The sequence below is a fragment of the Aspergillus vadensis genome (genome assembly GCF_003184925.1).
Source record: "Aspergillus vadensis CBS 113365 unplaced genomic scaffold BO88scaffold_13, whole genome shotgun sequence".
In the NCBI taxonomy this organism is placed as follows: Eukaryota; Fungi; Ascomycota; class Eurotiomycetes; order Eurotiales; family Aspergillaceae; genus Aspergillus; species Aspergillus vadensis.
This window is the reverse complement of record NW_020292051.1, coordinates 306,807-333,895: the sequence shown is the minus strand read 5'-3', so window position 1 is coordinate 333,895 and position 27,089 is coordinate 306,807. Positions and strand designations below refer to the sequence as shown.

At 49.3% G+C, this 27,089-nt stretch overlaps 10 protein-coding genes across 10 annotated transcripts; 3 read left to right on the top strand and 7 right to left on the bottom strand.

Annotated features, from left to right (window-relative positions):
• Positions 1-19: 19 nt before the first annotated feature.
• Positions 20-1,587, bottom strand: BO88DRAFT_463650 (ankyrin; the record flags this gene model as incomplete). Its single annotated transcript, XM_025711275.1, has 2 exons — positions 20-287; positions 494-1,587. 2 exons carry the CDS (start codon positions 1,585-1,587, stop codon positions 20-22), a joined length of 1,362 nt encoding a protein of 453 aa, XP_025562310.1.
• A 1,145-nt stretch (positions 1,588-2,732) lies between these two features.
• BO88DRAFT_405386 (uncharacterized protein) lies at positions 2,733-3,715 on the bottom strand. The gene has a single exon (XM_025706867.1). It carries the CDS (start codon positions 3,699-3,701, stop codon positions 2,973-2,975), a length of 729 nt encoding a protein of 242 aa, XP_025562309.1. The 5' UTR covers positions 3,702-3,715; the 3' UTR covers positions 2,733-2,972.
• Positions 3,716-3,997: 282 nt separating this feature from the next.
• On the bottom strand, positions 3,998-5,305 carry BO88DRAFT_389630 (alpha/beta hydrolase; the record flags this gene model as incomplete). The annotated part of the gene is made up of 2 exons (XM_025704926.1): positions 4,405-5,305; positions 3,998-4,354 (listed from the first exon to the last, which is right to left on the bottom strand). Exons 1-2 carry the CDS (start codon positions 4,813-4,815, stop codon positions 3,998-4,000), a joined length of 768 nt encoding a protein of 255 aa, XP_025562308.1. The 5' UTR covers positions 4,816-5,305.
• A 1,213-nt stretch (positions 5,306-6,518) lies between these two features.
• Positions 6,519-7,208, bottom strand: BO88DRAFT_405383 (uncharacterized protein). The gene is made up of 4 exons (XM_025706866.1): positions 7,113-7,208; positions 6,985-7,053; positions 6,778-6,931; positions 6,519-6,714 (listed from the first exon to the last, which is right to left on the bottom strand). The coding sequence occupies exons 1-4, from the start codon at positions 7,165-7,167 to the stop codon at positions 6,597-6,599; spliced, it is 396 nt and encodes a 131-aa protein (XP_025562307.1). The 5' UTR covers positions 7,168-7,208; the 3' UTR covers positions 6,519-6,596.
• Positions 7,209-8,339: 1,131 nt separating this feature from the next.
• BO88DRAFT_463643 (uncharacterized protein) lies at positions 8,340-9,012 on the top strand (the record flags this gene model as incomplete). The annotated part of the gene is made up of 1 exon (XM_025711274.1): positions 8,340-9,012. The coding sequence occupies exon 1, from the start codon at positions 8,359-8,361 to the stop codon at positions 9,010-9,012; it is 654 nt and encodes a 217-aa protein (XP_025562306.1). The 5' UTR covers positions 8,340-8,358.
• Positions 9,013-10,425: 1,413 nt separating this feature from the next.
• BO88DRAFT_463637 (uncharacterized protein) lies at positions 10,426-13,126 on the bottom strand (the record flags this gene model as incomplete). Its single annotated transcript, XM_025711273.1, has 11 exons — positions 10,426-11,014; positions 11,084-11,205; positions 11,278-11,564; positions 11,625-12,030; positions 12,059-12,064; positions 12,140-12,293; positions 12,334-12,347; positions 12,373-12,663; positions 12,753-12,775; positions 12,803-12,988; positions 13,051-13,126. The coding sequence occupies 11 exons, from the start codon at positions 13,124-13,126 to the stop codon at positions 10,426-10,428; spliced, it is 2,154 nt and encodes a 717-aa protein (XP_025562305.1).
• Positions 13,127-15,161: 2,035 nt separating this feature from the next.
• BO88DRAFT_389627 (catalase) lies at positions 15,162-17,126 on the bottom strand (the record flags this gene model as incomplete). The annotated part of the gene is made up of 7 exons (XM_025704925.1): positions 15,162-15,637; positions 15,776-15,860; positions 15,937-16,356; positions 16,442-16,534; positions 16,614-16,848; positions 16,919-17,048; positions 17,096-17,126. 7 exons carry the CDS (start codon positions 17,124-17,126, stop codon positions 15,162-15,164), a joined length of 1,470 nt encoding a protein of 489 aa, XP_025562304.1.
• Positions 17,127-18,069: 943 nt separating this feature from the next.
• Positions 18,070-20,178, top strand: BO88DRAFT_366716 (GMC family oxidoreductase). Its single transcript, XM_025704051.1, has 3 exons — positions 18,070-19,688; positions 19,747-19,910; positions 19,973-20,178. Exons 1-3 carry the CDS (start codon positions 18,152-18,154, stop codon positions 20,051-20,053), a joined length of 1,782 nt encoding a protein of 593 aa, XP_025562303.1. The 5' UTR covers positions 18,070-18,151; the 3' UTR covers positions 20,054-20,178.
• Positions 20,179-20,263: 85 nt separating this feature from the next.
• Positions 20,264-23,287, bottom strand: BO88DRAFT_463632 (NRPS-like enzyme; the record flags this gene model as incomplete). The annotated part of the gene is made up of 1 exon (XM_025711272.1): positions 20,264-23,287. The coding sequence occupies one exon, from the start codon at positions 23,285-23,287 to the stop codon at positions 20,264-20,266; it is 3,024 nt and encodes a 1,007-aa protein (XP_025562302.1).
• A 1,524-nt stretch (positions 23,288-24,811) lies between these two features.
• On the top strand, positions 24,812-26,392 carry BO88DRAFT_415676 (uncharacterized protein; the record flags this gene model as incomplete). The annotated part of the gene is made up of 1 exon (XM_025708220.1): positions 24,812-26,392. One exon carries the CDS (start codon positions 24,812-24,814, stop codon positions 26,390-26,392), a length of 1,581 nt encoding a protein of 526 aa, XP_025562301.1.
• Positions 26,393-27,089: the final 697 nt, after the last annotated feature.

Here is a 27,089-nt window from a genome sequence, read left to right as displayed (position 1 = left end):
ACCACCACCAACGCCCAACTCACAACTCCTCAATACTCTCCACCACCGTATCCATAACACCGAGCGTACCCTGTCCACTCCCACCCACACTGTTCAGAAACGTATCAACCTGGGCATCCAGACTCATAGCATCCGCCTCATTTTCGCCACCGTCCAGAGGATTACCAGTCCCCGGATTGGGTACAGTAGCGAAGGGATGAGCAGGAGCAGAGACATTCCCATCCCCATTCAAATTCTGCCACCCAACCTCACCAGACCGCTGCGGACGATGAGTATGAGCATGATCCCTCACGCTCCTAGCGCGTCTACTCCTCGACCTCCTAGTCTCAATCCCCCGGATGTTCATAATACTCGGGGTCAGAGTAGGCCGGGGACATGTAAGGAACGGGGATAAGCATGAGCGCCATGATCTACACACGGATAATATATCAATCAGTATAACCTACTTTTCTCATAATAAAGAGCACAAGAGGGGTGAAGGGTAACAACATACAATCCTAGATTCCGTCTAATCATATCCACAATCTCGGTATTACCCATGTACAGTGCGACGCGGACTGCAGCCTTGGCATCCGAAACCCACTTCTGCGGCGGATACGCGAAGAACGCCGTAGTAGATAGTAGTAATTTGACGACGCGACGCAGGCCCATACACGCTGCTAGGAACAGCTCGGTGCGGTCGTACCCGTGGCGCGTCTGCAGGCTCATATCGGCCGAGATGAGGAAGCAGGCTGTCAGCTCATTCCTCTCTAGGATCGCCATGTGCAGAGGCGTCACGTCCCAGTCTGTGTATATGGCGCGAAGGTGCGGAGCACGAGCAAGCAGCAAGTCGCATACCTCGGGGGTTCCGAACGCGGCGGCCGAGTGGAGGATGGTGTGGCCTGATTTGGAGCGTTCGTGGAGCACGTCCGGATGGTTCTTAATAAGGAGCTGAAGGAGCTCTGGGGCGTTCCCGGGGGAGTCGAAGAGGACGTTGAGAGTGGGGAATCGGCGTATTTGGGCGCCGTATCTGAGCAGCAGACGGAGGATGTCAACGCGCATGGAGCTGAGCTGGGGGGCAACGCGGTCGGGGCATTGGAAGAGTTGGTCGAGCTCAGGGACTTCCGGGTCGAAGCTATACTGGGGGCTGGCTCCACTCTCGAGGAGTAGATCGGCGATGCCCAAGTGGCCGGAGGTTAGGGCTAGGTGGAGGAGGGAGTTTCCCTCACGGTCGCAGGTGTTGAGGGGCATCCTGCGGGACGACAGGTGGTAGTCGACTTCGTCGATGTCGCCGAGTTGAATTGCGTGGGAGAGGTCCTCGGTGAAGGCGGAGACGTGAGGGTTACGAAGGTGCCATCTACCAGTGGGGTCCATTCGACCGGAACGGAGGCTTGCTGGGGTTTCGCAGATGGCGTCTGCCCAGCAGTTCTTGCGGACATTGGTATATAGATTGTCGATGAGGTTCTTCGTCGAGGTGGAGAGGGATCTGATGCCTTCTGCCGTGAGGAGTCTTCTGCTGCCGCTGGCGCGAAGCTTCTCGGCCACGGCTTCCAGAGCCGGGCTGGCGTTGGGCACGGGGGCTTTGAAGGGGCGAGGCGTGCAAGGCATGGTTGGCGACGGTGGTGGTGGTGGTGGTGGCTCCTAGACTGGTGATAGCAACGTTCGATGCTTGTGTTACCAGGAGGATTGAATTCATAGTGGTATATATACGGACAGGGATACTTTGATGAAGGTCATGGTTGCTGTGAAGGGGGGTATACAAGGTACTGAATGACGACTGGGATTGCTTGAGTATGAGGACTTTGTTCTGGGTGTCGCCGTGATGAAGGTATAGATGTGAAAGGGGAATTGCGCTGTTGCGTCTGGGGTTGGGAGTTTGAGAGCTGCCAAGTGTGATGATGGTACAGGGGGTGGGATAGCTTCGTCGTTGCATGAAGTAAGTGGACTGGGGTTAACTATTATTTGTGGGGTGGTTAATGGAGGTATCCGTGGCTTAACCCTGACTGAGTTCTGAGGGACCCAGGGCGATAGTAGCTGGGATTCTGAGACAGATATAGTCGGCAGTATCCAAGAGACACCGGCCATTTAGGGTTTGTTTCCGTGTAGAAGCATATCCTCGCTCTCAGATATTGTTATAGGTCGAATTCTCCTCGTGTTGTTGAGCTCTGAGTCTGCGAAATCTGTATCGGGGTGGTCATGTCGATCATGCATTGATAAAGGAACCTGCCGGTAACAAGGACCCATTTGGACCTCAGAGTAGGCCATTATTCATGATTTGAGTTGATTCCAGCTAATTTTGTATGATGTGTTGCTTCCAAGACATTGCGAGACATCCTCGTATTCAGAGTATGCCAAATTACCTCCTTTATAGTGTCATGGCAATTCCCATAAAGCAGGACCGCCAGAATAGCCGCGCTGATAGAGGGTACCGACCACTGATTTGAGCAGATATGTCTTTATACACCTCTGACGAAGGCTGGACATCTGATTCCCACAGGCCCAGTGCATCTTCATCATTCTCTTAGTAATATCTCCTGTTTTTATACTTTTTGATATACTCCACTTATAGAGCGAATGCCTTGTCCACACAAACTGATGAGTTACTCTTCATATATTTCAGATCTCATTGTCCGCCTCTTTGTCTTGCCGATGAGAACCTTCGAGTATACGTCTCCGACGAATGACAAATGTTATAACACCTCCTCTCCACACACAAGTCGTCGTCCGTTTCGAAGTAGTTCTCTGTTCGGCTTCCTCATTCCAAACCTTGTCTCGAGCGATACAGCATCAACGAAATGTGAGCACCTCATCTCCAAACACACAATGCGTCAGTTTCATCATGTTCTTATTTAGTTTCCTCTTGTCAACTCTTGTTTGCAGCTACACGCCCTCAATCAAGTGCGAATATCATATTTCCGCACGCAATGCATCTTCCTATTTCTTAATCACCCATTGCCTTCTCAGGTGTCAGATATACACTATCCAACATCCAACTATAACTCCCAAGTCCTCGCCACCTCACTCGAATACACCATAGCCTGACCCAGATCCAGACTGGACCACTTCCCCGGATTTTGCACCGCATCAACATAATGATTGAGCGCCAGGATCATCTGTCTGGCCCACTTCTCAGGCGAGACAAGCCCACACCCCGTCGCAAACGGGGTCATTAAGAGACTATCAATCCTCGTTGCCCCGTCTGCTGTTCTCTCAATATCCCAGTTATGTCTGTCAATAGCGCACAACAAGCTCCAGATACACTCATACACAATCTCCCGATCCCAGCGCACATTCTGTGGCACTCTCATGGTCGGACAAAGCGCCAAGTACCTTGTTCCCCAAACATTCTTTGACCGATGGTCAAACTCCTCCGGGATAGGGATGAGCGTACATGATCCCGGGGGCAGGTAGCCCCGATAATCGCGAAAGAGGATCCCCTGCGTGTGGCGGGTCAAGGCGAGGTAGTCTGTCGTTGGGGAGAAGGCACGTGAGATGGCGTCGTCGAAGCCACCGTCTAGCCGGCCGTAAGAGTTGGCAGGAGAGACGATCACATCGAATTGAATGTTCGGGGAAATATATGAGAGAGAACAATTGTGGAAGGTGATCTTGGGAAATTGGGGAGATGTGGTGGTTGTCGATAAGACAGATTCGAAGGCACGGATGTATTTTTCGTCCATGCAGAGGAGATGAATATGAGGAAGAGGGGATGCTGTAGGTGGCATCATGATTGTAGATGATGTGGTTCCAGACAGATAACAGTCTTGGATATTACTTTGGAGGATCTTTCTATATTTATATCTTTCCGAGCATTGCTGCAGCCTTGCCTTGGCGCCCCACGGAGGCTGAGTTAGTCGTGGTAGTGCTGATTGGGTTGATGAGGCATTGTGCAGGCAAATGACTCATGTGACTTGTGTCCTCTATATGTCTAAGATGGTGGTTCTGTGATTGAAATCTGAGACAGGCAGGTCTTACGTCCCATTTATAATGTTGCGAAAGAGTTATTCTAGAATTATGCAGTTCACAAATTGGCGGATATTCCCGCACCACTAGTCAAAGCCTTGCCCGAGAGTTCCTCCAGAATATCCGCCACCTTGTCTGGCATGCTCAGATACGGCGAATGGGAGCTCTTTAACTGATAGATCCACTTCGTGTTCAGCATTTCTGCCATCTGCTTCTGCACATGTGGCGGAAGTGCCCGATCTTCTTCGCAGATGATATAGGCGGTCGGCATGACATGCCAAGGCTCAAAGGTCGAGACACCGGAGAATACCGCAATAGAAGTGTGCGTCAACCGGGATGTCCATAGTTCTTGGTCGACAGGTGGGATGTCGTGGAAACCGTATTCAGGTCCTTCAAGGCAGTGCACGTAATCACCCTGAGTCATGTAAGGTGAAAGCCGCAAATTCGCGATGTTATTGAACTCACCTCTGCCTTCATGAACGGCAAGAACTGGCCTCCCAGCATATCCAGGAGACTCTTCCCCTTTGGTATGGCAAACGCACTCATGTACACGACCATGACAACTCCACCCGACTTCCCCTGTTGCGCGCGTTCTGCTTTGCCCAACCTTTCGACCGCCCCGGACCCGACAACTCCACCGTATGAATGTAGCACTAAGATGATGTCTTTCCCCTTGTCGATCATCGAGACTAGCTCGGACCGCAAGTGGGCAACATCATCGGCCAGAGTCTTCGAGGGTGGCTCCGCACCGATGGAGGGGTGGGCAATGGCCGTCGAAGGTAAACCACGCGAGGTTAGAGTAGCACGCAGAGCATCATAGACAATCGGGGTGCACCACGCCCCAGGAACCAGGACAATAGTTGGAACAGAAACCATTTTGCAAAGATAATTGCGATGTGCCAAAAGATCAACTACTTTGCGGATTCAAACAGCGGGGGAAGCCTCAAAAGAGGGCAAAGTTCCCACATACCGAGGTGTCCCGCGCCTCAGGTCTAATTTCCCTGTAACGGGGTGCGATCTTCAACGCGAATCACTCTGTTACAACGGCGTTCTATGCCATTATTGAGGTAGCCCATAATTGGGCCAGTCTGTTCGTAGCCCACCTGTCAGCCGTCTTAGCCCACTCGCTTGGACATTGGCAAAGCGAACGGTCCAATGCCGTTGCGTGCACGGGTGCGCTATACCACCAGTATCCGCAAACCGTTTTGTTAATGAAGTGGATCCAACCACTCGGAAATTCCGCCGGCCGAGGGAGGGTTATCGTTCTTCGACCCCTCGAGCAGAAGGGTGGTGTAAACCAGACATATAGGTAAAGTCGGGTATGCCGGACGCGACATTTAACTCCATACTGTGGCCTGTATGGGCCCAAGGCGTATGATAGGAATTGAGGGGTTGTAAAAATAACACACAAATTGAGCAGTAAGCGAAGACGGTTGCGCTTATGGTCTTGGCGAAATTGACTTTGCTGCTCCCTCTTGCCAATAGAGGGGTAAGAGAGTGCCTTGGTTGTTGTCAAGCTCACACTCGTCTCCAAGGGCATGGTCATTTTGACTTCCCGGAAAGATCGTGCCAATATGTTGACTGCCGTCTACGGGCTGATGTCTGAGCGATTATGCAGATATGGTGTATTGTAACTTGTGCGTCTGATAGGCCAGGCCCTTAGACGATGCTTCACAGCATCTGGCAGGCTAGATATCACTTTGTTGATGATTAGATCAGTGCTGCTCTCTAGTCATCAGTTGCAGCTACCCAGTAAATCTGACAGAAACAATTTCATTCCCTGTCAACTCAGTGTGGTGATGGGAACAAAGGTGGATGAAGCTAAGTTGAAGTTGAAGAGTGACCTTTTTGGGGCAAAATTGCTAGCCTGACTGTCCTAACTATTAGGTCGACCTCTGAACATTCGTCAACTTTTAACTGCTGTGCATGTGGTTTAATAAGGTCGCATCCGTACACCACACTTTCCAGCAGGCTTGATGAAGCTGTGGGGGATCTGGACTTCTCTGGGATTGTCACTGTCGTGGAACATGGTATGGTCATGCTGGTTAGTTGAAGACCTTGTTGTTTTGTGTAAATAATCATATCATGATGAGGATGCATCAACAGGTAATTAGATTAATGAAAGACCAAGAAATGTAGTATCGGGGGCACAACAGTAGAATCCAGAGAGTATTAGCAGCAGAGGAAGTTCTGAAATGGATTCCACATTGATGGACTCCTGAAGATATGCGTTGTCACCTGACTATTGGAACCCCTCGCCCTTACTATTCAATTTCCTGCACCGACTCATCGGAGCTTTCCTCGAAGGCAGATATTGACGGTGTCTATTGTTGGAACGACCCTGCTGAAGTGGGGATATATTCCAAGCATTCGACAGTAAGGGCGGATTTCGTCCAATTCCATGAGATCCAGGGTACGTAATCGGCTGAAGTTTCCATGCGGATTCCGTCCATTCCATCAAGATCTACGCGTAATCAGGGTGTGACAAGACGTTAGAAGTTTTTTTACAATCCCAGGGCTGACGTGGCCCATCAACGGGGTTACATAGAGATGTCCGGATTGCTACAGAGAACCGACGACGCAAAGATGACACCATTCGCTAATGTTTGGTAACTAACACAATGCACACTTGTTGCATTCACGGCAAAGTCCAACCCTCAGCTCGAGGCATTAGACCAACCTTCCAGGTTCACCGTGATAGGCTTTCGTCCTGCTCTGGTGATAACCCATTCGACATCATGGTCTGATTGGTTCATCTCCTGGTGCTCAGTGTAACTGCATACAGGTTGATCCCGGGTCAGTTCATGTCCTCGATCAAGTAGAGGCCGCACTACTTACGCAGGAATGATAGCAAAGTCACCCGGGGAGAGGTCTTTGCGCTGCTTTCCCCCATCGAATACAATGGAACCATGGCCCTTTGCGGCATAGACGATAGTATCTTGCTCACCGTGATGGTGAACAGCCGAGCAGGAATGGGGCTCAGCGCACATGACTGGCAGAAATCGTATCAGAAACAGTCCAGGTCCTGAAAGGGGCTCGACCAACCTAATGCACACAACTGATCCGACTTGTCGATAATAGCTCCCTTCCGAACCATTCCTTCAGTCCGGCCCCCTATCGTGTGTTTTGGTCATTAAACCATTCTTTGTTCCCTGGAGATGAGTTTGACATACCCGTTGCCTCATCCAACTCCGAGGATCTGGTGACATCAACCTTATTATTGGCCATTTTGAATACTTTTACTAATTGAAGGAAACACAGGATGCTCTCAGTAAACAGCCTGCATGAAGTTGCGACACGAGCTTAAAAGGGGATTGATGCAACCCCACCATGCTGAATAATGCCATGACATCACCGGCTGCCGATTTCGACGACCCAAGCAGGCTGCAGAAAAACAAGAGCCATGTATGTTGCTGCCTATGACTCGGCCGAGTAAAATTCACAATTAAGCTTATACTCATGTCAACACAAGGAATGGTTAAAAAAATCGGTGTTAGTGGTAGGGTTGTACGTCCCGAACTCGAAGTCTAAACCTACTGAACGCCAAGCTTTGATATGATGCTTGTCTGTACCATAATGGACTCGCAGGAGATTATGAATCGCTCAAATGAAACTGCCAAGAACCTCGGTTCGCATTGTGGGACCAAGGCAGGCACCCACCATGTGGAAGGCGATCCCACAAATACATACGAAGAAATGCAAAAAGTAGGTCAAGGCCCTTGCCCGGCTAGTGTGTGGCCTGAGGTTGAAATATATCTATTTCTGCCTGAGGCGATAGAACAGTTTATGCAATCATCATTATTGCTGAGTCAGTTGTACATATTTTCATCAGTTATGTCAACAGAACATGTTTTTGCCTGCGGTTCAAGTGAAGTCCAGAATTAGAGAGGCCAGACAAATAGCATGATGCTGCAGAAACGGCAAACCAGAGACTTACTATACAGGGAGACACCGCTGGAGTATACACAGCCTCAGCCCAGCAGACTCAGCAAGCCCAAAGTGAATGAGAGGCGAAGATGCATTATTTTGACGGCAGTGTTACTAGCAAGCATATTTTCCGCGAACTAGCAATTTTTGGAAATGCTTCATGAGTAGATGACAGTGAATGAGTCCATAGTTCTCATAGTTGAGGACAAAACTTAGTTCAGATCCTGCTCGCCACTACTCCCATCTTCCCTACCCCTTCTTCTACGCACTCTAATTCAGCATCAAATCCCTCAAATACTCCCTAGGGTTCATTCGAATTTCACGTTCCATCATGAGCAAACGCAGGCCTCCACCCGTCACCACAAAACGTTAAGGGACATCCGCAGAAGAAGGTGGTGATAAGAAGATCAAGCTTGGTCAGATAGCGTACCCCCTCGACGGGCCTGAATCCAAAAAAAAAATCCGTACGTTTTGCAACAAGATGGCTAACACATGAACCTCTTAGAATCTATACCCACTGGCACTTTTACGAACATCCTCCAAACCGATGTCATTGTTCTTGGCACAAAGGGCTCCGACTCAGAATTCAGAATCCACACAGGGCTCCTAAAGTCCAAGTGTTCTGCTCTCTACAAATCTCACATAGAAAAAGCAGTAGACGATTATGTCTGCATGGATACAGAGGCCAGCACACTCTCTGCTCTCGTCGGGTGGGTATATACCGGAGAATACCCCGAAAAGGCGGATCTTGAGAAGAGTGACATCGAATGCGCATCCAATCATGAAGAATCCGTCGAATGCAAAATAGCCGATTCGATTTCCGACAACATCCAGCTCTACGTGTTTTGCGACAGACATGGTGTCCCGGAATTAGCAAGCCTCGCAATCACACAGATGAAGAAGATCATGTCTGGGATGGGCGATAGTCGGATACATGTGTCAGTGGCTTTAATATCAGCTGCACGGTTCGCACTTTCCAAGCTCAAGGAAAATGACCCATTGTTCGCCTATCTTGCACATTTCGCAGCCTACCACATCGAGATCCTCAGATGCAGTGGCAGCTTTTGCGCGCTACTAAGCGACCATCCCAACTTTGCATTCAGCATTCTTCACTATGCAGGGCCCGCAAAGAAGAAGCCAGAGTAAGCTTTGTATCTAGAGGCCCCTGGCATCTTTGTACTTGTAATAAGGACTGGGCGTTGTTGTTGGACAGAGAAATCTGTTGAGATTGAGTTTTACACGGATCGATCGCATTGTGATTACTCCCACACGACCCGGATGGTCATCTGCATGTATTTCAATTGAGTCTATTCTAGTCCAATAATAACAATATATCCGTCTTGCCACCGAATAGCCCCTGTTCAGTATCCACCACAAGCGAAGCCAACCTCAAAACATCAGCCAAACGCGCAAGCCGTAAAAAAAAACACCTACTTCCCCACTACTATACTGAACCCCCTCCCTCCCCACCGACACACTCAAAAATCGGCCCTCATTTAGCTCTATATAAATACTCTATTTTAATATAAAATAAACTACACTAGATATAACTCTCCCACCCCCAAGTCAATCCTAGCCAATAATAAAAAGTGCGCGTTTTAGTGTCGGACACGGACACGGACACGGACACGGAACCGCAATCGGGAAACTTCGGAACGCCGTCGGGGTAAGCTCAGGAGTATATTCCGATCCTTACAATGGGCACATCCGAAGTAATCCTTCTGGTTTGGATTTACCTGCTGTTGCAGAGGATTGCGTATTGAGGAGTGTGTTCCAGGTGAAGATTGGGTACCGATTTTGTTATGTTATGCTATGCGCTTGTAGTTCTAGATTGAGAGGTTTACAGAAAGTTGGTATCAATCATATCAATCTTGAAGATCAATTATTTGATTGCACCGTTACTATGTACTAACTCGATGTATTACAAGCCTAACCATGCAATACTGGAATCTTGCGTTCCTGCATGCTTACCTCTCCTTACATGCATCGGTATGCGAGACTGAGTTTCTTGGCATTGATATTCGCCCATGATTGGAAAAGACCGGTTCGCCGGAGACATACATGTACACAAGCATTTCACAGAGATCGTGCGGACCCGAGGATAAGGGTCGATGTATGCAAGGCATGAGTAGTTTCTGTGGTATTTCAGAGGTTGATGTCATTGTGCATAGAGCAGGTTGTGTGGGGGATGTGGCGGGCTCGCCTTTGAAGGGATAAGTTCAGCTTTGGCTTCAAAGTAACAGAGTACGTGTGCGAGGGAGTTATTTGCTGCGATTATTGCTTATTAAGAAAACAATATGCTGTTGTTTGACTCGCAGGATGGCAATATCGGGGATATTCACTTATGAGGGCCTGTTGTTGCCTGAGTGATGTGTACGTCGATGTCATGGTTATGACGGCCTTACCTGGTGTGGAGTGAGATATGGATCGAAAGAATGTAACGAGAAGTTATCTGCTAGTCGCTGTCTATACTATGTAGTACAGGCATCACATTCATCGTGGTGCTGCTCGATAGCCTCCTAGATAGTACCATTGAGTGGCATATCGCTCGACTTATAATCAAAGCGTTCCATCACTTTGGAGGTTTGAATCAGCCTTCACGTCTTGGCTCTGCCAGAGAAGTTTATTGAGAAGGCATTTTGCGACAGCTGCCTGTGCAGACTCATTCAAATAAACCAGGTTTTGGGCCACCTTCGTGATGAAATTGCGAGCTGAGGGGCTGAGCAAGAGATTGAAATGATCCTCCATCAGAAACTCATATAGCTCCTGCGAGGAGCGTTTCCATAGACTCTTGCTCTTAGACAGAGCTTCGTTTAGTACTGGCAATTTGTTGGTGAAGGAGCGACCAAGTTCCGGCGATGATGAGTAGAGTGACTCTTGAAATATCACAGCAAGTACGAACAAGCAGAGGAGTGTGTGATCTTGGACATTGGGCGATGCGTTTGCCGATAAGTTTGAGGAACTCGCCAGAAACGTTATCGATTCATGGATATCAGGGTAGGCGATCAGCCCTTGGGAGGCCTCTGGGTTGACCTGGTGTACTCGAAGTTCGATTGCTGGATGCACGGTGGCGGGGGAAAAGTACTCTGAGATTTCCCAGACATGCGCTGAGGAGGGATTTCTTGACGGCTCTGCCAGAGAGAACGCCCTATGTATTCAAGATTTTAATTAGCACACAAAGGCTGTAGGTATTAGTATGGACATCATGAACACTCACAGGAAGAGAACCATATGAAGACGCCAACTTGACCGAAAATTCTCTACCCCACCCCTTGCATTAATGACGCTGACAAGGCCGTTTTTATGGGCACGCCATTGGTCATCAATGGCCCAGTATTTCTGAATCGCAGAGGATGAATTCAGATGAGTAACTTGAATGTTATAATGGAGGCCCTAATGTGAAAAACTCACCTCAAACATCAGGAGGCGGGCAATAGCCGTAATTGTATCATCCTGTGTCGATCTTCTTTCATCGGCCAGCCATTTCGCGATGATGCCCACAGCCAGGGTCCTGAACTTTTCCGATTCTATCGACTTTGTCTGGCCTTGACGGTGGGCGACATGAGCTGCCGCATGAGCCATCAATGCACAAAACGAGGCACTGTTCGATAAATCCAGAGGTAACCAGACATCACGTACAGGGTCGAACCCAGTACTCTGTGACAAGCCGGGGCCAAAGCTAGCATGTAAATCGAGCCCTTTATAGATTCCAACGTTAGTTGCCTGGGTAGTATCGGTTTTCTTTGTATTATACTCACATGAAGAGAAGATTTCTTGGTCTTTAGCCGACAGATCTATCGGGAACTTGGGGCCTGGCCCTTGAATGATCGAGGACTGATGCCCGTGATCGACGTTTGAAGCTGGACAATTCGCGTAGGCGGAGCCTGGTTGACCTTCGCCCTCTGGTGGATCGGGGGTCTGACCTTGTGATGCATCCTGCTGATATCCTCTGCTCTCTGAGCTATAGTCCTTCGGAAGTAGTGTCCTAAGCTGAGGTCGAGTGGTCTGGGGGGAACTTTGGAGGGCCTGGTGCCTCCGCCTCCAGAACTGTCGCATCGCATGGCTGCGGGCGCCTGGCTGGTCTGTACCGAATACAAACTGGTACTCGGTTGTTGCTGAGTCCGAGTCTTGGTCTTCGCTCATGGTGGCGCTATCGATGGGTATCTAGGTCATGCCGTGTGGAGCTGATAACGGGTGGCTGTAAGAACCAGATAAATCTAGGAGGCTGTTTCTGAAGGTCGCTTTCCCGGCATAATCGAGGTTGATAGGTGACTGGGAGTTGGCTTGAGGCTTTGACAAGGGGGTAGAGGCGGGATTGACGAATGCACGGGGTGACGTGGTTTGATCTGGATTTAACAGCAGTGAACGACACTACGTGCCCATCTCTCGTGGACCGGGGATCGGGTGCTGCCCGAATCCCTGTGCAGCTGAAACGGAAGTAAACATTATTAGGGTACCCTAAGGTACTGCTGCATGCTCTCCTGCCCTCGTTTTCCCGTAGTGGACACTGTCGTGGCTTGGGTGGCCGGGCTCAGATATGGCTGACAACCATCCCCCCGTTAGGTGGACGCGCTTAATGACCAAAATTAGTGCGGGATGGACACTTACTAGTCCTTCTTGGCCGGTAGATCGTCTGAGATTGGGAAAATGAAAGGTCGAAAAGATCATATTACATGCAGCTGTTGGGGTCTCACGATCAAGCTGACGGGGAGGGGGTCCCTTTGCAGCCTTAGAGAGGGGCTTCAAGAGTTCGCACCAGTCAACCCTCACCACTCGGACTAGTCCTAGAGCCATACACTGGGGCTCTGATTGGCCGAATACTGTTACCCTATTGGGTAATGGGATTTGGGTCCAGTGGACGGTCCGGTCCCGGATGCTTTTTGTACCTCCAGTTCCATTGCGTTGGGCCCTACCAGATCCAGATGTTAACTTCAACTGGGTCCCATGAGTCCGGCTCCGTAGATCATCTTGTCTCGGGCAGCATCTGGTATGTGTAAGGACCGCGTGCTCGAGTGTCTGACGCAGTGGTCAAGGAGTATATGACTGGAGAAGCATGGAGTTTGGAAGAGGTTGGGGTCTAGCGGTACCACGATTGCGTTCCATGCGCTTCCGTGGCCGCTATCTAGTTAGCAAAGGGCTGTATATGTACGCGAAAGAGCTATGTCTCTCCAAGCCAAGGCGAACCAAGGTCACACTGCTCATCCCCAAAAGCCTTCTGGCGGAAATGGTATCCGTAGCCCCAGATATTCGTTGTTGCCATCCATTCCACATGTTGTGTCGAATTTGCCGGGAAGTCGTGGCACGCGCTTATCGAAGGGCGCTGTTTCCTTCCAAGTCCAACAAACATTTGCAGTTAAAAGATCAAAGCCCATGTACGTATCTGTTATTTATTGGTTACTTAATCGCAATTATGTTCCGCCATCCCAGAGTTCCACAGAAGGCCTTTTATGTTGCAAAGAGTACGAGAGTTGACCGAGGGAATCCCGACTGCCTTCCGATACAGTCCCACCTTTTTCTTCTTCTTTCCAGCATTCCAGGATGATATTCAGCTCTCATCGCCAACTTTCCTGCCTCGTAAACACTTGAAAAAAAGGTTTCCTTCTATCGATTAGGGTCTTTTGCGGTGAAGCCATGGTATGCTAAAACGCATGAGCCTAAATGATTAGACTCCGAGCTATAGACAGCCCATCGCCAATAGCCGGAGATGGTGCACTGGCTACTCGGTTGTGAATCGTACTAGGGAGCTCGCTTAATCTAACCTGCGCCATTACTCCGATTTCCTCCAATTGCACGATTAATTGCGTGATTATGAGGCTGGGCGAATTTCCGATCGAAATGAGCTAACTCTTTGGCCCTAATTATATCTGCTGGTCTCTCATGAGCTGTCATATTCCAACCTTAATTGTTTCAACAATACCAGGGTCTTGTTATGGTTACTGCTCTTACCCAAGCCTATCCGGCATAGGTGTTTTGCAAAAGATTCTTCATACACGCTGTCTATGATGATCCATGCGTCAATGTGTATAGCATGATCTTTACATAAGTTCTTCCAGGGACAGTCTCAGAGCCAATACAGGAAAAAGACCCCAACAAGACAGATCACGCCTGATTCAGAGATTTTCTTCAGCTGGTTGACCGTTGTGCCACCGCCGTGTCATCAGTGGAACTCCAATGGCCCTAGACCCATGGTTCGCAAAACCACTAGTTGTAGTCGTGGGACCTGCCGTCATGGGAAAGGGTTCCGCTTATTTCACCTTCTCCAAATTCCTTTTCGTCTTCTATCAATGGCATTTTTGACTTGATGTAAATGACCAAATCTTCATACCCGAAAAGTTTGGGTCTGAAAGGATGCACATCAGTTCGATTTGAATCCTCCTATCTCAAGTACCTGGTCAAACCCAATTCAACGAAGGTCGACTCGCACGACAACCCAACAGTCAAACCCCGGCAGCAGCTTCGTTTTAGCATCTGCAAGAGAGTCCCTTGCTTTCCTCCGCCAGATTAGGCCCCATGATGCTCGAGCACTAATAATCGCCTGCAATCCTACCAGCAAAGCCAAATCCGGCTAAGTGTCGGTACCGGCGCGAAGATCACATCGGCTATCCTCGTCTCCAACATCTCCAGTCCCACCTCGCTTATCACCTCCATATGTATCCCCTAGATCACCAACCGAGCACGTATGAGTTCTGCGCCGACGGAACTGCGGATCTGGCCGTCGGACCTGTCACTTGAGCTTGCCCCGCAGTCCTGTTGGGGGCTTCGTGCACATTGCAATTTGGGCGCTGCCCGTGCCGTCCCTTGGGGGTCATCAGGCCAGAAAATATGCAACCAGGAAATCCATCAGACCACGTGGGCTGCTCACGGACACTCGCTGCTGAGTAACAGAGAAGCTCCAGAGTGGAATCCTTTCCCTTGACTTGGCAGACTCTATCCCAGTCGTTCGATGCCAAGTATTTGAGTTTGTTGAGCATCCACCCACGTATAACGAGAAGAAAGCTTTTCCGGGGCTTTCAAGGTGGCGCTGCCCCGGAAAAGCTTTCAAGATGGCTCTGAAGAACGTGGATCAACGGAAACCCTTTCCCGATTAACCGTGCTTAACCTCACAGACCAGTGGCAAGCTTCCAAGTGCAATTTTACTGCAGTTGGCCTCGGGCCAAGACCCTTACTTATCAGATTTCAGATTAGACGCTAACAAGGCTTTGGAAATAGGAATAGGTAGCCATCGAACATACAATTTCCCTTGCCCTGAATTCTCAGCAACCCATACATTCACAAGTATCACGACCCCTTCACCTCTACAGTCGCGAAATATCCCTGACCTTTGCCCCTAACATTTCCCTCAAGCGACCATCGACTCTCCCAAACATATTCACCACAGCCTCCTTCAGTGGCTCAGGAACCTCAGCCAGCGTCTCGGCAAGGTTTGCAACCCACTTTCGCCTTTCTGTCTCATCAAAGACCCTATTCCAGAGGTCCCGTGGCTGAACGAAATCTTCTTCATCCACTGGAATCTCATTCTGGCCCAACGCGAATGACAGAATCCGCTCATTGTGCCGTACCTGGGCGGCAGTTCGACTCACAACACCGGGAGAAAGCGAGCTGCGCACATAGTTCGGATCACCGCCATAATTCTTCGTCACTGTGGCAAAGCCATCCCTCTCAAACGGCGCGTAGACAGGACAAACAGCGCGATTGGGCGGGAGCTGGGTGTAATTGACCCCAAGGCGGTAACGCTGAGCGTCGGGGTAGGCAAACATGCGGGCTTGTAACACTACATAAAGCCAGGGATATCAGTGCATGTTACACAACTCCGCAAGATTGGTATGCATGAACCAAGGGAGAGAGACATGACCAACAAACCAGAAACACAATCAAGGAAATGCAAATCAGCAAGGCAATGAAAACTTACTGGGATCGGGTGTGGGAGCAATCCCAGGCACCATATTGGATGGCGAGAACGCCGCCTGTTCAATTTCGGCGAAGTAATTTCCGGGCTATTATTATGTTAGCACACGACAATCCACCCATTCCCAGAACTGTGCGACCAAATAGCAAACAGACATAACTCACATTCTTATTCAAGGTCATCTTACCTACTTCAATGAGTGGGAACTCCTTATGCGACCAAATCTTTGTAATATCAAACAGTCCCCGTCCGAATTCTTCCGCCCTCTCGGGCTCCATAACCTGCACATACAGCTTCCAAACAGGATACTCTCCCCGTGCAATAGCATCCCAAAGATCCAAGTTATGGAAATCAGCATCCACTCCGGCCATCCGGGCGGCTTCTTGTCCGGAGAAATATTTTCCGCCGAGCTCAGGCCGGAAATGGAACTTGCAGTACCGGAAGGTGCCATCGGGGGATACGAGCTTGAAGGTGTGTACGCCGAAGCCAGTGACCGATCTAATGGAGCCTGGAATGCCTCGCGAGCCGAAGAGATGGAGCAATGCGTGGACGCTTTCGGGTTGATTGGTGTGGAAGTCCCAGAACTGTGGTACCCCAGAAGGTGAGGTGGTTAGTATGTTATGTGGTAGGTAGAATAGTGAATATATGGCGTGAGGATGAGGAACATACCATGGTCCAATCCGGACGATTCGTGGCAGGGTGCCGTTTATGGCTTCTATTCAGGGAGGGGAAGCGGATAGGGTCTCGGACGAAGAAGACAGGCTATTGGCATCATTTAGCACACACACCCTCGAAGTCTTTCTTTCCAACACATCAAAAAACGGTAGGTGTGTATACATACGATATGGTTTCCCACAATATCATGGTTCCCCTCTTCGGTGAAGAACTTGACTGAAAATCCACGCACATCTCGCACAGTATCCGCACTGCCTTTTTCACCACCCGTCGTGCTGAGTCGAAACAAAACGGGGGTTTTCTTTCCGATACCGTTGAGGAACTTAGCGGAGGTTAGGGATGACACGTCGTTTGTCACTTCGAATTCTCCCCATGCGCCGGCTGCTTTCGCGTGGACGACCCTGCAGAGGTTTGGTTGGTTAGAAGATGGACTGGCAAGGGGGGTTGATGGTGGAGGAAGTGAACAGTTACCTTTCTGGGATTCGCTCACGGTTGAAATGAGCTAGAGTCTCGAGGAGAAGAGTGTCTCCTAGGGTTGTGATGCCTCCACCACCAATGGTCGGCAGCGTAGTGCTCACGGAGGGGTCAGGGATGGGTTGGCCTAGCAGGGTCAGATCATGGAATTGAGTGTAGGATCGAGAAACGGACCTTCTGCCAAGGTATAAACAGGTCTAGACATGGTGCAAAAGTGTTTGACAGAACAATATCTTTGAAGCTCGGATATAAAGGCTTATAATGATTCTTGAGATGCCTATTCTGTTTGACCAGCAGTTGCTGGTCAACCCGTATATATATTACCAGCAGCCGCAGATTGTGACGTCCATGGTGAATCAGCCAACATAGACATTTTTAATCGCTCAAAGTGAGTCAATTCTCCAAATCAATGCCACAGTATCTCGGTGTACACAGTGGTGAGGGGAAGTATATGACAAGGAATCTATTTCCGGTCAAACTGAGGAGTATTTTTTGCAGCTGGTGGTGACCGAGCCAATGCCGAATCCCGGACCGAGCCATTGCCGACCGGTGGCCGAGTTTCCCCTTCGCATGTGTTTGGTTTTCCCCTCAGAGGCTTTTCTTCCCCTCTCCTTGTTCTCCAATGCTGTCATTTCAATGAGGACCGCAGTGGCTGAGAGTTTCGAAGATGTCATTTGAATAATATTTCACCGTATAACCATGGATGGGAAGAATATGGCGTGGTGATGCCAGTTGACACCTTGACAGCTGCGTCCCGTGGATGCCGCATTGCCGGTCAGGGTTCACCTACTTTACCCTCATAGCAGAACTGTCCCTACTCAACTTTGCTTTGAATTGTCCCCGCATGAGGGGTAAAAAAAATATCGATCAAGCAACACACGATCCAACGACTAGACCTTTGGAGATCAGATCTACAATTCCATCGTAGCTTCAGTAGAACTGTGGGCCTCCCCTCACCGGGCGCTGCCGAATCCACTAAGCCATCTCAGGTACCAAAGCTGCATGTTTTTCGACTATACGGCGATGACTCGGATGTCGGCAGACATAGAAAAAGTCTCATCGATGAAAAGATCGAAGATGATGAATATAAATACGATAGATGCTTCGCTTGTTGATGCTCTCTTTCCGTCATCATCATCACAGTTCATCTCATCGCATCTCTACTACTCTTTCCTACAATCTCTCATCTAAACATCATCTATCTCATCTTTTAGATTCCAATCCATCATCATGGCAATGGTATCTAACGGCAACGAATACGACTTCATCGTCGTCGGTGGTGGCACGGCAGGCAATGCAGTAGCAGGTCGCCTGGCGGAAAACCCCAACGTCCGCGTCTTGGTCGTTGAAGCCGGTATTCCCAACCCTGACCAGGTTGACGAGATCACCACTCCCTCCAAGGCCTTCAACCTCCGAGGAAGTAAGTATGATTGGGCCTATAAGACCACCATGATCAAGCGCGACGACTACGAGCGTGTCGAAAAGCCCAACACCCGTGGCAAGGCTCTCGGTGGAAGTTCCTGTGCCAATTACTTCACCTGGATTCCCGGCTCCAAGCCCACCTTCGATGACTGGGAAGCCTTTGGCGGCCACGACTGGACTTGGGACAACTGCGTCGAGTATCTCCGCAAGTGCGCAACCTATCATGATGATGAGAAGCTCTACCCGGCCGAGCTAAGCAAGATCGGCACCGGAGGCCCCGTCCAGATCGCCCATGCCGACTTGGTCCCCGAAATGCAACCCTTCCGTGACGCACTGACCCAAGCGTGGGTCTCCAAGGGCGAGAAGCTGACCGAGGATATCTACTCCGGTGAGATGCGCGGTCTTACTCACTGCGTGGACACCATCTATAATGGCCAGCGCCAAGGCAGCTTCCTCTACCTGAAGGACAAGCCTAACGTGACCATCCTATACGGAGCCCACTCGAAGCAGCTGATCATCGACCCCGTCACTCGTGTCTGCTCCGGAGTGACCGTCGTCAGTGAAGCCTACAACACCGAGATCAGCGTCTACGCCAGTCGCGAAGTGATCCTCTCCCAGGGTGTATTCGAGACCCCCAAGCTCCTGATGCTGAGTGGTATCGGTCCCGCCGCAGAGCTAGCCAAACACAACATCACTCCCATCGTCGAATCTCCCCACGTCGGCCAGCATCTTCTCGACCACCCCATCGTACCCTTCGTCCTCCGCCTCAAGGACGGCTACGGTCTGGAAGACCACATTCTCCGCCCCGGCCCCACCAACAACGCAGCCATCGCCCAGTACAAGAAAGACAAGACCGGTCCCATCAGCTCCGGACTCTTGGAACTCGTCGGCTTCCCTCGCATTGACCAACGCCTCGAGAAATACCCCGCCTACCGCGAAGCCAAGGCGGCCAACGGCGGACTGGACCCCTTCGGACCCGCAGGACAACCTCACTTCGAGCTCGACTTCGTCGGCATGTTCAGCACCGCCTTCCAATGGCACTACCCCGTCCCGGAAGAGGGCAACCACATGACTGTGATTGTCGATTTGCTGCGCCCCTTGTCAGAGGGTGAGGTGACGCTCAACAACTCGAACCCATTGGTGCAACCTAACATCAACCTCAACTTCTTCGGCAATGACCTCGATATCCTGGCTATGCGCGAGGGCGTCAGATGGACTTATGATCTCCTGACCAGCGGTGCCGGCTTCAAGGATATTGTCCTGTCGGAGTACCCATGGAAGATGCCTCTTCAGTCGGATGACGAGATGAAGCGCGCTGTTTTGGATCGCAGCCAGACTGGATTCCGTAAGTCTCCACAGAACTCTCTTTTCATTACGAATGGATACTAATAATGGTATGATAGACCCATGCGGCACTGCCCGTCTCTCCAAGAGCATCCACCAGGGTGTAGTCGACTCGAAGCTCCGCGTGCACGGAGTGCGCAATCTCCGCATTGCAGATGCCTCCATCATCCCTGTGATTCCGGACTGTCGGATCCAGAACTCGGTGTACATGATTGGCGAAAAGGTTAGTAATATTTTCTCTCATGAAATAATTATTTAGTGATTTGAGGACTAACGAGTATCTAGGGAGCGGATATCATCAAGGCCGACCACAAGGATCTGTACGAGTCGAAGAACATCCCGTACTTCGTTCCGAGTCGGTTGTAAGTACTTATGAGTGGCTAAAATATGGTTTTGTTTTAGGGGTTTGGAAGATTGTATCGATGGATATTGGTGATTTGTTAGCTTTTTGCATTGCTCTTTAGTCCCTGCTTTTATGATTTCATCTCGTGCTGAATCAGTCTTTATGCACATGAACCATGCTCTACTCTATAAATCTAGAAATGTAAATAATGCATCTACAACGAAAAAGCATATTCACATCTGGTAAAACCCCTTTTGACTCCAAAAGCCCAGCAATTTGGTCAACATACCCACATCAAACGGCACATACTTAATCCCCGGCGCATCCCTCAACGCCGCAACCGTATTGGAACAATCATAACGCGTCGTATTCTTATGCATCTCCAACCACGACAATCCATCCTGCAACGTCTCCTGCATCAGCGACATCAACGGCATCAACGGATTATCCGGATCACCCCTTTCCTGCAGCAAACGCACCCAATCCCAGTATTCCACATGTTCAACCGGGTACCCCGCCTGGTTCATAATCCGCCACGTCTCTTCAAGATCGACCGAGTCCGCCTCATCAGGAGCAACGAGGTTGTACGTCTTTCCGAGATTTCCATTATTAGCAGCGATATGCAGCACCGCATCACACACATAATCCGCCGACACATACTCCATGCGCTGATTTAGTAGATGCGGAAACGCACCAACTTGAATACATCCCATGACGAAACGAGCGAAGAAATCATCCGGATTCCCACATCCCTGCTCGACATCGCCTAGAATTAACCCCGGGCGGAAAATCATAGCTGCCAGACCGTGCTCGCGCGCCCGACGCACCATCATCTCCGAGACCCATTTCGTAGCCGCATAGCCGAGCTCATATTTCAGTGCGTGGAGATGCGGCTCCAGCGGACCGTCCTCGAAGACCTTCTCTGTGCCGAGGACGTGGCCTGTTGGCCCGAAGACGTCAATACTAGACATGTACATGAACGCCTTGCGGCGACCGGAGGTAGCCACTTCCATGACGTGACGGGTTCCAAGGACATTAGCATCGTAGTGCGCGGCATATGGTTCCAGATAGTTGACTTTCGCCGCGAGGTGGAAGACCACGCTGGCCCAGTTGGTCAGCCAGGTGAACATGTCCTCGGTTAGACCGAGATGTCTCATGGTGATGTCGCCGTTAAGGACGGTGAGTTTGTGGATGCAGTGTGAGGTCTTGTCCCAGAGGTTGTAGCGTTCCAGGACTGATTGGACCCTTTCGCTGGCTGAGATGCCGAATTTTCCTCGCACTAGACAGACGACTTCCTTGACGGTGGGCATTGCGAGACAGCGGCTGAGGAAGTGGGCGCCTACGAACCCTGTCGCGCCTGTGAGAAAGATGCGGCCTTCTTCGGCGGCTTGCCAATTGGGGACGGTGTGGAGATCATCGGCTGTGTGGGCGTCTGTCATCCAGCGGTCGAGGTCGTTGGGGTTATTGTCCTGAATGGAGTTGTCGATGCGGTTGGCTAGGTCCGTTAGTCGAGGGTTTTCGTACAATGTGCGCATGGAGACGGTGTTTCCGAATTGCCTCCTGGTTCTGGAGATCATAGCAGCCGCTTGAAGGGACGATCCTCGAAGAGTGGAGAAGAAATTGTCTTCGTCGTTGATTTGCTGTTGGCCGAGAACGGAGGTCCAGATCTTTCGGAGGATGTTGGCTGTGGTAGTTGGGTCTTCATTCGTTGGTAGAATTTCCTGAATCTTGGTACAGTGACTGGCATACTGCCTCGCTAATGCCTTGCGATCAACCTTGCCATGGTCTGTTAGGGGGTAGTGCGGACAGAAGACAATATCCCGCGGCACAGCGTAAACTGGTGCCTTTTGCTTGATGAACTCGAGCATGTCTGTAGCTTGAATAGTACTAGCAACAGCCGGAATGAGAAATGCAACGAGGAAGGGTTCGTCTTCGGCAGTTTCTGGATGAATTTGACACACCGTCGCGGCTAGTAGCCGGTTACTACTGAGGAATGACTGCTCGATCTCGCCAAGTTCGACGCGAAAACCGCACTGCTTAACCTGCAGGTCTACACGACCGATAAACTCGAGCAAAGTTGGATCGTCGGGACGCCACTTGGCAAAGTCACCAGTTCGGTAAAGTCGGTACCCTGCTTTATCGACGAAAAATCGCTCCTCATTTTCTTTAGGGCGTCCGATATATCCTGCTGTCAGTCCAGGTCCGCCTAGGAGTATCTCGCCGATGCTTCCGGGCTCGGTTATGATATTGAGGTTTTTATCAGCAAGGAAAAGCCTTGTATTGCCGAATGGCGTACCGATGCTGATACTGTCGTAGCGCAAATCATCTGCCGTAACTGAATGCATTGTTGACACGATCGTCGTTTCAGTGGGGCCATATGCGTTCCACAGATGTTGAGGTGGATTAGGCGATTCAAGGACAGCTTTCATGCTGGCCATATTGGCTACTTCACCAGCAATGAGGACATGTCTCAAACCAGTAAACGCACTGGGACATGCTTGTGCAATTATTGAGAAGAGTGAAGTAGTTAGGAAAGATACAGAGATATTTTTCTGCGTGATGAAACTCTTAGCTTCCAACGGATCCGTGATCACCGGCCGGGGCACTGTGACCAGCGTGGAGCCTGACATTAGAGCGACGAATATTTCAAAAACTGACATATCAAAGCCCGGATTGTTAAATACGCTCACACGGTCCGATGGCAGAAGCGGCGTGGCAGGACTTTTAAACATAAGGTGGAGGATGCCACTCTCTGGAATCTGAACAGCTTTTGGCTTTCCACTGGACCCTGATGTATAGAGGATATGACTTCGATAATCATAGTTGGGCAGACCTTTCAGTTGCACCCGCTTAACACTGGCTGTCTCCGGTCGGACTGCCTTCGTAAGTGGGTGGTATTCGCCACTGATGGGGATAATGACCTTATCATTGTCAATGTCCAAAGTATGGTTAGATAGAATGTACTGTGTTCCGACATCTCTCAGGAGGTTCATCAAGCGACTAGTTGGAATCGAAGGCTCGAGGGGTACACATGTCAAGCCCGCCCGAATGACGGCGAGCTGGGCAATGATGGTTTCACTGCCCGCACCTTGCAAGATACAAATGGGCTCCTCTGGAGGTAGGTCCAGGGTCTTCAGAAGGGATGCGATACGCTGGACTTCACGGTCGAGGTCTGAATACGACCATTGATGTAATCCATCATCTATTGCCAGAGCTCCCGGATCGATAGCGACGTTATGAGAGAAAAGAGAGTCCATGACTTTGCCCGGTATGTCGGCCTCACAAAAGCCCTTTTGGACTTGAGGGGGAAGTCAGAAGATCTTGAATGTGCCTGTTGGATAGCTTTAGTGAAACATCTATTTCTTTCATGCAGTCCTGCCATATTTAAAACCTATCATCACTTGATTGATAGGTACAATCAAATGAAATCACCATGATGTTTTGCCATGCGCGCATCGTGACGATTTCCGAACGCCCGCCATATTTCAAAGTTGACTGGAATTAGTTCCAGCCTCTCAAAACAATATCGGTGCGCACAGATCGTGATTTCTCCAAGGCAGCTATCCCTATAACCGCCAGTTGTCGGACTGATAGGCGAGAACAATACCCCACGAGGAAGGTATGCATAAAAAAGAAGAATGATGTGGCTGAACTTTACTTGGTCGTTAATTCCGGTGACATATTCCCCTTTGTGGCTTTGTACGGATCCATGGTTGTGTTGCAGAAAATCATGAAACAGCAAGGATTGAGTTTCTCTTCCGGGAAAGAACCTGTCACGTAGCAACCACTTTGGGAAGCTGCATCGCAAATTCGCAAATTTAACGTTGGGTTGGAAGACTGTCTTCTGCTGTGTTCCTCAAGAAGATCAGTGCAGTGACCGGTTGTTCCCTTGTGATCTTGATTACCTGCGATGGGAGCAGGCCTCATGAAAGTTTACCAATTCATATTTAGTTGAGCAGTGAATGAGCAGTGAAAACTACTCACCACATCCAGGTTTGCAATTGTTGCGGCTCTTCCCCATAGATGCTGTTGCGGGTGATCTCTCCGTCATGAATTCCGGCCTAATGTGGCGTCAATTACGCCTCGGGATGGTCCATTGCCCGCGGAGCATGTCTCTATTTCACGTGAGTTCAGGTTGATGTCTCCGGGGCGCTGCTTCAGCCTGTTAATCTCTTTGTTCAAACTGACCATTGAACTATAGTAATGAGAGTGAGAGATGAGAGTAGTCTGGTACGGAGAGAACCATTTTCCTTTGATGTAAGGCGTGGCTGAGTCGGTCGATGAAGTGAACACACAGAAATTATGGACATGGGAAAGACGGGGCGTAATGGATGATCCATGCTACTCTTCTAAGCGCCAGTGCAAGAATAAATAGGTTTTTTCCCGGACAACGCCGTCAACAACACGCCATTTGGTGAACAAAGAAGTAGAATAATGCCTCTGTTGCCAAGATTACACTGCTTTTTCCACAAAAGTGTGAATGAGACGAGGCTTCTTCATTACATGGCTGCTAAGAGCACTCTGTTGTCTGCGGCTGCATGCTGTCCTATATTTTAAAGCAGGCTTCAAGATCTCTTTATTTCACTATTCATCATAGGTAATTTCCTCCATACAACATCTGCTCAAGCAAATAGTCAGGAGCAGGCCAATGTACATATAATGCGCTCTTATACTCTTCTTCTTACGTTCTCGTTAGCTGTTTTACTTGTGTTCTTCTTACCCAGACGCATCATCACAAGGATTTAACCTACTTCTTCGCATCAACCAAGTCTACCTTTACCATGCATGAAGCCAGCTGCCATCTGAGAATGCTTCCCCGCAAGATATTGTTGCGTCTTACTCAATGGCTGGACCCTATATCCGTCGTCTATTTATCAAGCACTTGCAAGGATTTCAAGGCGGTCCTACGAGAAAAGTATACCTTGGCAGCCCTGAACCATGCAACTACTGTATGCAAATATGTATATGTTTATAGGGGTTTGGATGAAAACATTTTCAGACGTGCTACATCCGAGGATACCGACAGAGACAACATGGCAAGGTTACCTCGACTAGACGCCCTTATCACAAATAATGACCGGAACCTTGTCGAGAAGTATATCGACGCAGGCATCGATCCCAATATGGAAATATGGGGACACGGATCGGGATCACTATTGCTACGAGCTGGCCGATGTACTAGGATTGATATTATCCAAATGCTACTCGGAAAGGGGGCCAAACCCCGGCGGACACTTTGGTCATCGCCATCGGAATGGTCTATACTGGACGAGCTGGCGAACTGGCATCAGTACAACTTATACTCGACGCATTGGAAAGAAACAACTCTACTCTTCCTTGGGCGTGGTGTCATCTTCTCAAGCCTGAAAATGGCCGAACAGCTATGTGGCATGCAAGATGCGCCACATGTCCTTGAGGTTGCGCTTGGACAGGGCCTGAGTATCCACCACACATTTACGGAAGTGGATACAAATCACGATGGCATAACTGTAGAGCGCGAAAATATATCTTGGTTGCACGCTGCTGTTCCTAAAGGCACTCCCGAGATGATAAAGCACATACTTGACCGAGCGCCAGAACAATTGACTGCTCTTGAGATTGTTCACACAACCAAGATACCTTGGTATATGCTCTGGCATCCAACAGGCAACCATATGCTATATCGATTTGACACTCATCGAAACCGATCGCCCCTAGATCTAGCAGTTGAAAGGGGCAAGGACAAGATTGTTGGGTATTTACTAGATCTGGGAATTAAACCTACTTTCGAAACCCTGGAAGGTGCAATTCAGCTGGCCAATAGGAAACAAGACAAGTTCTACTGGAATTGTCGACTTGACCCTATGGAATGGTTAGAATGGAAGCTCCAATGGGTTGATTTGGTGCAGATAATTGCAAGTAAGCTCGACATTGACGGCGCAGAGGCTACTTCGCTCTTTGAGCGAATCTTAGATTATGCCTCTTGGGCAGCTCGACCCGGTGGTGAAGATGATGGAAGATTATATCTGTCTGGTCTATTAAAGAAGCTGAGCCCCCGTACCCAGTTACTCTATGCAGACCGACTTGCGTTTGATGATTATGAAAATAGCTTGACTGAAGCGAGAAAGAAACTCGAAGAGCTAGCGGGAGAAATTGATCAATCGAACTCCGAGTGTTGGCAAGCTTGGAGGAATAAGGTATCGAGATATGGGTCTATCAACGATGGAGTGCTCAAGAGGTATTATGAAATGCTCGAGGACGTTGAGGACCATGTGGAAGAACTAGAGTTTGCTGAGAAAAAACTCCAGTATATTGCAAGGCAAGTGAAAGGGCTCGAAGAGATCCTGGAATTAAGGCGTGAGTCTACCTTGGGTTTGCCATAGAGACTTGCCGATGTCTGCGGTTGATCATGCAGTTAAAATCCGATGAAGTTCCACTTGCGCTTGTAGTGTACCGAGTGTCTTTGGACGAAATTAATATAGACAGGGTATAAATGTTTTTTTTTTTCTTCGATCCATTTTACGATTGTCACGTATATTAGTTGTCTTTATTCATCGTTTTCAATATTATATAGAACCTTCTATATAGAGTTAATTAATATGCAAGTAGCCTCCATCAAAGCAAACTACATGATGATGTCGAATGACAATGTATAATGTCTACTATTTTATGTTGAATGTAATATACGGACCCCCAGCTGTAAGCCTCATGGCCACATAAGCGGGCTTTGCAATAATGTGTACCCTGATAAAGAAGACTTATGAATGTCAGAGGCCCAGAAACAATGGATGGTACTTTGAGAACGTATTATCGGCTAGAAATACATGTTTTCTACCTATGTAATCCTGCTCACAGATCATCATTTACCATAATTTATGTATCCATCTTGTAATACAAGAAATTGTGATAGGTAGTTGTTGATGGCGGCAGCATCAGGGGCCGTATCACTTATAACGCTTTCGCGGGTGTCTCCGCCGCTTGGTATATCCATTTGTTGGATTGTAAGATATGAGCACTGAGTAGGGCAAAGGTTCGGTGTCTTGCCAACCAACATCTCCTTTGTAGATAACCCATTTGCCA